At 49.5% G+C, this 11,135-nt stretch overlaps 1 protein-coding gene across 1 annotated transcript; it reads right to left on the bottom strand.

The window, feature by feature from the left end:
* Positions 1-3,369: 3,369 nt before the first annotated feature.
* On the bottom strand, positions 3,370-4,011 carry LOC147088274 (histone H1.01-like). Its single transcript, XM_085977954.1, has one exon. The coding sequence runs from the start codon at positions 4,009-4,011 to the stop codon at positions 3,370-3,372; it is 642 nt and encodes a 213-aa protein (XP_085834080.1).
* Positions 4,012-11,135: the final 7,124 nt, after the last annotated feature.

Genomic DNA, 11,135 nt, shown 5'->3' with positions numbered 1-11,135 from the left:
AGACAGCATCGAACCAGAATTACAACTCTGGTTAATATAAAATATTCCAAATAATAACTACTTCCCCCCGTAGTAAGTTGATTTTAAAAGTGAGATTCAGATACCTCCTTCCACTCACATTTAAACCTAGACCATACCCAGACATTGACTGCCCCCACTTTATAAATCCCAATTACATTAACACTGCAAGAGCAGCACGGTGTGTGCACAGTCCACTTTCCCTTGCGCTGATCGCAGCTCTTTCCTTTGCTGATTTGGTGGCTCTTAAAAGAGCCGTTGTTGTATTTGGTGCTAAAGTCCGGAGCCGGGCAGGGTGAGTTTAGGCGCGCTCCCCGCGGATGCGGCGGGCCAGCTGGATGTCTTTGGGCATGATGGTGACTCGCTTGGCGTGGATGGCGCACAGGTTGGTGTCCTCAAAGAGCCCCACCAGGTAAGCCTCGCTGGCCTCCTGCAGGGCCATGACGGCCGAGCTCTGGAAGCGCAGGTCGGTCTTGAAGTCCTGAGCGATCTCCCGCACCAGGCGCTGGAAGGGCAGTTTGCGGATCAGCAGCTCGGTGGATTTCTGGTAGCGGCGGATCTCCCTCAGAGCCACAGTGCCGGGTCTGTAGCGATGGGGTTTCTTCACTCCGCCCGTGGCTGGAGCGCTCTTCCGGGCCGCTTTGGTCGCCAGCTGTTTGCGAGGAGCTTTCCCTCCGGTCGATTTGCGCGCTGTCTGCTTGGTCCTGGCCATCTTCTGAACCGATCTCAGCAAAATCTGGAACACACGGACTGTTAATGCGAAATCTGCAGTGTGTCCGCCTTGTTATACTCAGTGAGGGACTGCCCCGAGCACTGATTGGCTGGAGACCGGCGCCCACCCACTTCAAAACCAACTCTGACCAATCAATGAAACGCAGGAAACTCAGGCCCCGATTGGCTGAGCTGTGATTAATCGCCCATTTCAAAAAGTCCGCTAAATTTAGTGCAGGAAATAACCGTTTTGAGACAAATCGATTTTATTCTGCACAAATTGAGACGATCATTGCCAGAATCATTGAAGGTTTTAAATGTACCTTCCTGGGCTTGGTGCTTTAGGGCCCTTCCCATTGCCCGCACTCTGGGCTGTTGATGCTGACAGGAGCGGGGAAAGGGACCCGCGCCAATCTCCCGCTCTTCCACTCGATTCCTCTCCCTCTCCTCTCCAGCCCATTCAGAATTTCCCTCCGCCCGTCCCATTGTGACGTTAGCCGCCGCTTTCAGGGGAGAGGATCAGAATTCAGTCGCTTCTCTCTGTCCCTGTGGAGCCTGTGAGAAGGCCTTGGCCAATAATCAGTCATTGGGTAACTGTGCAGTCAGCGATCTGATACTCGGCACATTTTAGATTGCTGAATGGAGACTTATTGGCGCCGGTTACAGATAAGAGGCTGACAAATTAAACCTGTTCGTAGAACAGCGCCAGGAATTACTGACGGTGAACGCAGAATAACCGAACAAAATGACGGAAATTTTAAAATCATTCCATTGAAACTAGACTTTAGATTAATTCGCTTCTTTCCGGCACTGGAATTGGCGGGCTTTTTCAAAATAAAAAAAAAGTTCAAACATGTCGACAGGCCGACAATGTCAACCAATGATGTGCTTACTTTCTAATCTGTGGCTCTGTGATTGGTTACGAAATGGGATTGTGGAGCGGACCCCCAATCAGAAGTAAGGTCGGGTTAGAGCGGCTCAAACTGCGGTAATTTCAGGTCCCCGAATGACTGAAGTGAAATTTCACAATTTCACAAACCCTGTCAGTATCAGGGCCGGACACCACCGTCTGGCTGCAAATTCACAAGTTGGACTCTTTTCAGTAACCCACTCAACGGCTCATGTCCGACCAGCCAACTAATTATTAAATTATAATCATTACAGTAAAACTGCACAATGGAGAAATGTGTAGACGCGATGTGGCTTTACACGGAGAGGGAATGTTCCGTCTGAGGAAATAACTCTCCATAAACCTGGTGCAACCGAAAGCGAAATTCAAAGATTACAGAACACATCACATATCTGTTAATAATATTTCTGACCACAATCTATTTTTGAGAACAATCTACCCCAGCTCCCGTTCCCAGGTCACTGCTCTCTCTGTGAGGCTGTGTGTGGCTCTTAAAAGAGCCTTTGTGTTGTGTTTGGTTGAAAGGGTCGAGTTGTTCAGCCGCCGAACCCATAGAGAGTGCGGCCCTGCCGTTTCAGAGCGTACACCACATCCATGGCAGTGACCGTCTTGCGCTTGGCATGCTCAGTGTAGGTGACCGCATCCCTGATCACATTCTCCAGGAAAACCTTCAGCACCCCGCGGGTCTCCTCGTAGATCAGACCCGAGATTCGCTTGACACCGCCACGGCGAGCCAGGCGGCGGATGGCTGGTTTGGTGATGCCCTGGATGTTGTCACGGAGCACTTTACGGTGCCGCTTGGCTCCGCCTTTGCCCAGTCCTTTGCCTCCTTTGCCTCGTCCAGTCATGATGATTCTTCAGTCAAACTTCTGCTGAATGAGAAACGAACTGTTTCTGGCTGCTCTTATATACAGCCGACTCCGACCTGACTGAGAAAGCGCAGAGTAAGAGAGGCGGGGAGGGGAGGAGACAGAGTGAGAGATTAAACAGAGAGAGCGGGAGGGGAGGAGACAATTTCAAGAGTGACAGACAGAGCAGAGAGCGGCCTCTGATCTTCCAGCTCCACCTCCAGCTTTCTGTAACCGCCAATTTCAAACCGTTTCTCGACAGTAGAACAGAAACACAGCGCTCCGCACAAACCCTTACAGACTCGGACTTCATATTCAAGGGTTTCCTGAAACCAGAATCTTTTAAATAAAGTCCTGTAACAATTAACAATCAGTAATAGTCCCGCCTATATACAGTACCTTCTATCACAAGTCGACCCGTCTCCTTCCATGTCAATCTCGGACCTTATTCCATCTCCCCACACTTCCCCACACAGACTGGTTCAGCAGTTTACAAACACCTTATTCCAGCTGATTTGGAGAATCTCATGTGTTGGGGTACGAGTTGTGATGCGGGGTATCTCCGCCAGTGTCAGGGTCTTACAGAGACTCTCACCCTGAACCTGTGAACTGAAAATGACCCTGAACTGAGACTGGAGCCGAACACCCCCCAGTTAGAGTGAGGCCCGGCCCGGACATCCCATTCTCTCTGTGGGGGAGGGGTGGGTGCAGCGAATGTCAGCGAGTCACCAGGAAGCCGGGGTTCATTTGAAATGAATTCAATCTGGAATCTGAGCCCGGCCCCGGGACATGGATCATCAGATTCCGCGATCAGCTCTTTTTGGAAAGACGTGGTGGCTCTGAAAAGAGCCTTTGGGTTCAGATGTTTACAAGTTGTCCTTTTTACTTTCTTTTGCTCGCTGCTTTGGGAGACTTTGCTGATTTGGGCTTGGCCTTCGGTTTTTCCAACTTCTTGGCCGCCTTCACCATTCCGCCTGTGGCCTTCTTGGGGCTCTTGGGCTTCTTCACCGCCGCCTTCTTCCCAGCCGCCGCTTTCACTGTCTTTTTTGACGTTGCTGCCTTCTTGGTGCTCGTTTTCTTGGCTGCTGGTTTCTTGGCTGGAGGTTTCTTGGCTGTTGGTTTCTTGGCTGGAGATTTCCTGGCTGGAGATTTCCTGGCTGCTGGTTTCTTCACCTTCTTTCCCTCTTTCCGCTGGGATTCCTTCTTAGCGAGCCTGAAGGAACCCGAGGCGCCCGTGCCCTTGGTCTGCTCCAGGGAGCCGTTTTCCACTTTCCTCTTGATACTTAACCTGATCTGGGAACTTAACTTCAGCACATCGACGCCGTTGGCAGCCAGTGCCTTCTTTACCGCGACCAGCGACATCCCCTTGCGATCGCTGCCACTCGCCACAACCTTGAGGATCTGCTCGCCCAACGTGGGACCGGCTGGCTTGGAGCGGGGAGCCGCCTTCTTCTTCTTGCTGGGAGACTTGGTTTGAGCGGCGGCGGCAGGAGGAGCCGTTTCGGCGGCTGCAGTATCAGACATGTCGGTGACTCTGTAGAAAATCTCTCTGACAGTCAGAGCTCGGTCAGGAAAGAAACGAGAGGCGGCGGCACAGAACAACTTAAAGGCAGCGAGCGGACGGGGCGGAGACATCCTGCTGTCAGCTCCCGGCCCCTCCAGCCTCTCTGTGTTTCTCTCTCCTCATTAACTCTCCGATTCCAATTAAACTCGGGCACTCCACATTCCCACAGTTGGAGTTCCTCACAGTGTCTGTTCCCCAGATTCAGGGGCAGGAGCCAATCACAGCTGTGGCTGTGTTCACTCATATCTGGTTTGACGGTACTATATTGTTTGCAGCCAGAAATATGTTTGATTTATATGAAAATAGAAATGATGATCTCACCGCCCCTCTAGCCTCTCTCTGTCTCTACTCCGAAACTGAGGAACTGAACAGAGCAACTGGTGTCTGATGCATTCCATTCTCAACACCCGGAGACAGCAATGAGAGAGAGAGAGAGAGAGAGAGATGGTGTCAGTCTTAATGTTCGTACTCTGATACAGGCGGCCCAGGCACTCTCAGTTAGAGAGATTTAGGGGCAGGAACGTGTCACAGTTTGTCTGTGTGTATCCTAGCCTGCTTTTATAGTATTATTCACAGAAATAGTGAGACATTCTGTTTACCACACATGGCTTAAACTCGGATTCAATGGACCGAAAACGGAGAGGTTCAGCATCGATCCAGATATAACTGGCAGGGCTGGGGGATTTGCTGACTGGGGATTGATCCTGTGCACAATCACAGAGACAGACACATGGGGTGACAGTCTCACCAGCCCGGGAACTTGTCTGGGTGTCCTTGTGCACCAGTCGCTGAAGGTAAGCATGCAGGTGCAGCAGGCCGTTAAGAAGGCAAATGGTATGTTGGCCTTCATAGCGAGAGGGTTTGAGTACAGGAACAAGGATATCTTGCTGCAGTTGTACAGGGCCTTGGTGAGACCACATCTTGAGTATTGTGTGCAGTTTTGGTCGCCTTATCTGAGGGAGGATGTACTTGCCATGGAAGGAGTTCAGCGAAGATTCACCAGACTGATAACTGGGATGGCAGGAATAATGAATGAGGAGAGATTGGGTCAATTGGGCTTGTACTCGTTGGAGTTTAGAAGAATGAGAGGGGATCTCATTGAAACTTATAAAATTCTGACAGGACTGGACAGACTAGATGCAGGAAGGAAGTTCCCGATGGTCGGGCAGTCCAGAATCATGTGTCACAGTCTAAGGATAAGGGGTAGGCCTTTTAGGACAGAAATGAGGAGAAATTTCTTCACCCAGAGAGTGGTGAACCTGTGGAATTCTCTACCACAGAAGGCAGTAGAGGCCAAAACATTAAATATATTCAAGAAGGAGTTGTTTATATTTCTTAAGGATCAAGGGGTATGGGGAGAAAGCAGGGACCGGGTACTGAACTTGGATGATCAGCCATAACCGCACTGAATGGTGGAGCAGGCCCGAGGGATCGAATGGCCTACTCCTGCTCCTATCTTCTATGTTTCTATGTCTGGCATCTGTTGCCTACTCACCAAACAGAGACAGGCAGAGACTGATTAAACTCCCCACTTGTAGTGTATGTGCTTTAAGTCAGAACTGCTTTTTACAGCTCCTGTATACTGTAGTACCGGCAGTAACCACACCAGTATATAATCTGTGCGCATGCCTCTGTACCCCAGTCTAGAGATGACCCTCCTCCAGTAGAGACCTGTTATTTGTTTACGTGCAGCATCTGTGCAATTATTTATCCACTGAACCAGGGATCTGACAGTGGCGACGAGTGTTGATGCGAATCTACCTGCAACACAAAAAAAAATAGTCGAGTCCAGGAACACGAGCGTCGACCACGAGCAACTGCCCAGCAGTCAGGCAGAGATCCAACTTCGCTGGGGAGGCTGTGGAGAGCCGGGCTTGATTCCCCAGCCACAACAAGCAGTAAGAGACCGACGACAGGTCCAGAGCAGACCCTTCCCGAGCAGCGGCGGCTGGAGCCGACCGATGGCAGAGAGAGAGAGCCGGGCAGCGTCGACGGGGTAAGAAAGAGGGTGAAGAGAGCAGTGCGCAGCCGGGGGTTGATCACCGAGCAGCGTCGAGGAAAAGTACTGCAAGCCGGAGAGAGAGAGAGGGTAAGAACAGCCGGGCTCTCGACTGAGCGGCGTCGACAAATATCAACAGAAGAATGCGCAGAGCAGAGCCAGGGATCACGGGCTGATCAGGGTCCGCGTGGTGAAGCAAGGGGAGATGCCATTGAGGCGTGGAGAAGCAGGGAGAGCGCGGGATGCACCATTGAGCCGCGGAGAAGCAGGGAGAGCGTGGGAGGAGCCATTGAGCCGCAGAGAAGAAGGAAGAGTGCGGGAGATGCCATTTTGCGAAGCCACAGCGGAGAAAACGGGCGAGCACGGGAAGGAAGGAAAGCACAGGAGATGCCATTTTGTGCCAGCGGAGAAGAAGGGGAAGCGCAGGAGACGCCATTAGGGATAGTTAAGGCACAGCCAAGGATGCCGAAGAGTGGCAGTATCTCTACATTCGACAATGAAGTCGAAGATTGGGCGACATATGTGGAACGTATTGAGGTGTACTGCAGGGCGAATGAAGTGCCAGATGCTAATAAAGCATTGGTTCTGTTAAATTCCATGCGTGCAAAAACTTATGGGTTACTGTGAAATCAAATAACCCCAGAGAAGCCGGTAAACAAGAATTTTGAAAGCATAATAGAAATCCTACAGGACCACTTAAACCCCACACCGCTGCTGATAGCAGAACAATTTAAGTTCCATAAAAGGAACCAACACAAAGATGAAAGCAATGCTGAGTACCTAACGAAACTGCACAAGCTATTGAAATACTGCCAGTTTGGAGCGGGACTAGCAGACACGTTAAGGGACAAATTTGTGTGTGGGCTACAAAGTGAAGGAACCCAGAAACGGCTTCTGTCAGAAAAGGACCTTACGCTGGACAAAGCTTTCAATATGGCAGTATCAGACGAAGCAGCCGCAAGGGGCGTTGCAGAGATACAACGGAGACCGCAAGAATATGGCACCAACGAAATGACCTATGGAACAGGGAAGTGCTATCGCTGCGGCAGAAAAACACATGACCAGAAAGATTGTTGGTTCAAGGACCAAGTGTGCAGACAGTGTGGGAAAGCAGGACACATAGCAAGAGTCTGCAGGTCTGGGAAGAAAAGGAGAAGTACAAAAAGGCACACCAGGTGATGGACAGCGGTTCAGATGAACAGAAAAGTGACACAGACTCCAGAAGCAAGGAGCTGGGTTGTCTGAAACTACATAATGTAACCGAAATGGAGGTTCACCAGACTATCTGGGTTACACTCAAGATAGACGGAGTCCAAGTGGAAATGGAATTGGAAACAGGGTCAGCTCTAACAGTCATAAATCAAAGAGACTACAAGCGGCTATTTTCACACATACCCTTGAAAGCTACAGAGATTGTCTTGAAGATATATACGGGGCAAAAAGTCTACCCCAAAGGAAAAATAAGGGTGAAAGTGACATATAAATGTCAGGAAATACTTGAAATGGATATATATGTATTGCCAAATGGAGGACCACCACTGCTAGGACGTGAATGGATGCGGAAGCTACATTTAGATTGGCATTCCATACATGCACTGAAGGTGGAGGCCAAAAAGGATGATGACGTCACACCTGGACAACTGTCAAAATGCTAACTGACGCAAAAGAAGTGTTCCAGGAGGGACTAGGAACACTAAAAGGAATAACAGCAACAAACAAAATAGAGGATAATGCCAGCCCAAAGTTTCTGAAGGCCAGACCAGTGCCTTATGTGATCAGACCAGCGGTTGAAGCAGAGCTCGAAGGGTTGGAACGTTCAGGAGTACTGTCCAAAGTGGACTGGAGCGAGTGGGCTACACCCATCGTTCCTGTAATGAAGAGGTTGTTGAGTAATACGCCTGGGGGACCAAAGAAGGTCCGCATCTGTGGGGATTTTAAGGTGACAGTGAACCCAGTCCTTCACACGGTGCAATATCTGCTTCCACGAATTGAGGATATTTTCGCCTCGCTATCTGGTGGTAAACGCTTCACCAAAATTGATCTAGCCCAGTCGTACTTGCAAATGGAGGTAGAAGAAGCTTCGAAACATTACCTTATGATCAACACCCATAAAGGTCTCTATCAATACAACCGGCTGGTGTTTGGAGTAGCCTCGGCTCCGGCTATCTGGCAAAGGGCGATGGATCAGGTCCTGCAAGGGATTCCAGGGACCCAGTGTTATTTGGACGACATCTTGGTCACGGGCGAAAATGACGGTGATCACCTCGCTAACTTGGAGAAGGTGCTCGCCAGATTAAAGGAATATGGGCTACGCGCTAATCGCCACAAGTGCGAGTTTTTCCAGAAACAGATCTCGTATTGCAGCCACGTCATCGATGAAGAGGGGTTACATAAGTCCCCTGACAAGATTGAGGCAGTAGTCAAGGCTCCAGAACCGGAAAATGTGTCACAACTGAGGTCGTTCCTCGGGCTGGTAAACTATTACCACAAGTTCTTACCAAATTTGTCTATGGTATTACACCCGCTGAACACCCTACTGCAAACAGGGGTACCATGGAAGTGGGATGACGAACGTAGACGAGCTTTCTAGAAGTTTAATGAATTGATCACATCAAAAGAGGTGTTGGCCCATTTCAACCCAGCACTACCAATTCGTTTGGCATGTGATGCATCACCCTACGGCATTGGAGCGGTGCTTTCGCACAAATTCCTAGATGGGTTGGAGAGGCCAGTAGCCTTTGCGACTCGGTCACTAACCTCAGCCGAGCGCAACTATGCCCAGATTGACAGGGAGGCCGTCAGCCTAGTATGGGGAGTAAAAAAATTCAACCATTATCTGCATGGGCAGAAGTTCACCTTGCTGACTGACCACCAACCAGTTGTCTCCATCTTTAATCCTAAGAAGGGCGTGCCAGTAATGACTGCACAGCGGTTACAAAGATGGCCCCTGTTTCTAGGGGCGAATCAATATGAAATAGAATATAAAGGCAAGAAACAGCATGGGAATGCTGATGGGCTATCGCGCCTGCCACTGCCTATGGTGGAGGAAGCACCAGCAGTGGACCCTATCGAGATATATTATTCGTCGATAATTGAAAGATTGCCAGTAACAAACGCGGATATAGAGAAGGAGACCAGCAATGATCCGACGCTGTCACGGGTATATGAATTGACGGTGAGGGGATGGCCAACACATGGCGACTCACTGTTGCCAGCATTCTCATCCAGAAGAGAACAGCTGTCAGTATGGCAGGGGACAGTGATGTGTGGATCCAGAGTGGTGATTCCACCCAAGTTAAGGGAGAGAGTGCTAAAGGAGCTACATGAAGGTCATCTGGGGGGAGTGAAAATGAAAAGCCTTGCTAGGGCTTATGTGCGGTGGCCGGGAATCGATCAACAAATTGAAGACCTAATTAAAGCTGCTTAGTATGCCAGAAGGTCCAAAAAGCAAAACCACATGCCCCTCTACACCCATGGGAGTGGCCCTCCTCTCCATGGCAACGGGTGCACATTGATTTCGCTGGTACATTCATGGACTCAATGTTCTTAATAGCAGTGGATGCTCATTCAAAGTGGCCTGAGGTGATAAAGATGTCTTTAACCACTACAGAGAAAACGATTGCAGTCCTACGGACCATATTTGCCAGAAACGGTTTGCCAGACCAGATCTGCTCTGGTAATGGACCACAGTTTGTGTCCGACGAGTTCCAAAAATTCATGAAAAGGAATGGGGTAAGGCATTACACATCTGCCCCGTATCATCCAGCCACCAATGGATTGGCTGAGAGGTTCGTACAAACCTTTAAGAAGGCGATAAAGGCCATGTGCGATGAGGAAATTCCACTACAGCATAAGATGGACAATTTCTTATCAGCCTACCGAAACGCGACACATGCAGTTACCAACCAGACCCCAGCCATGATGTTCTTTAATCGAAGGTTGTGATCTCGTCTGGACTTGCTCAGACCAAATGTGCAAAGAAATCTTGAGGACAAACAATTCCAGCACATCAACGAGAAGCCGACAAGGAGCTTCAATCTAGGGCAACCAGTCTTGGCCCGTGACTATCGAACAGAGAAGTGGCAACCCAGAACGATATGTACAAGGCAGCGGCCATTAATGTACACAGTGGATGTCGGGGAGAACATTGTGAGACGCCACGTCGATCAGATCTTAGCATCACAGGAAGGCGTCAACCCCATGTCTCGAGTGCCTGTGGATGAACCCGACATACCGGGAGCATCTACTTCAGACCCAGTAGCAGTGAAACCCGATGAACTACCCGATGAAAAGGGGTCAGAATCACCTCTGCACCAAGAACAAGAACCTCCGGAAAGGCGCTATCCCGAAAGGGTCAGGAAGCCGCCCCAAAGACTGAATCTATAAATGGACTTTTGTTATTGAATATACATGTAAAAATGCAATTGTTATTTGAATATTAAGGGGGTATTATTAATATAAAAAGGGAGGAATTGTAGTGTATGTGCTTTAAGTCAGAACTACTTTTTCAGCTCCTGTATACTGTAGTACCGGCAGTAACCACACTGGTATATAAGCTGTGCGCATGCCTCTGTACACCAGTCTAGAGATGACCCTCCTCCAGTAAAGACCTGTGATTTGTTTATGTACAGCATCCGTGTAATTATTTATCCACTGAACCACGGATCTAACACCACTCACCAGCAGTTCAGTGTCTGAGATTGAGAGAGCCTGTTCCTCTCCATTGTTCCATACAGTATTGGGGGAACAAATCGCGCTAAGGGACAGGATTCGCGTCGCTCTCACACTCACCCGCTGCAACTGACGTGTGTCCAGAGTCACTTCCTACTCTCCTAATATCTCCTTATCTGTCTCGGTGTCAATGTTTCTTTGATAACGCTCCTGTGAAGCTGATTGGGACGATATATTGCGTTAATGGCGCTATATAGATTTAACTTGTTGTTGGTGCTTTATTTAATTTGAGGTTCAGGAAGACAGGTCTGAGCATGCGTGATAAACCCTTGCCTGCTCCTCCCCCTCTCCACACAGTGTTTAAAGTGACAGGAAGTGTCCTGCGAGCTCCCCTCCCCCAGCTCTGCCAGCAGG

Source organism: Somniosus microcephalus, unplaced genomic scaffold (genome assembly GCF_052327205.1).
Source record: "Somniosus microcephalus isolate GS21.2 unplaced genomic scaffold, FLI_Smic_1.0 unresolved_chr5, whole genome shotgun sequence".
NCBI classification, from domain to species: domain Eukaryota; kingdom Metazoa; phylum Chordata; class Chondrichthyes; order Squaliformes; family Somniosidae; genus Somniosus; species Somniosus microcephalus.
The sequence above is the reverse complement of the archived record's forward strand: the minus strand, read 5'-3'. Positions and strand labels throughout refer to the sequence as shown.

Bases quoted from the DNA above. Each gene is read 5' to 3' on its own strand.
- LOC147088274 (XM_085977954.1), bottom strand. From the start codon at position 4,011: ATGTCTGATACTGCAGCCGCCGAAACGGCTCCTCCTGCCGCCGCCGCT.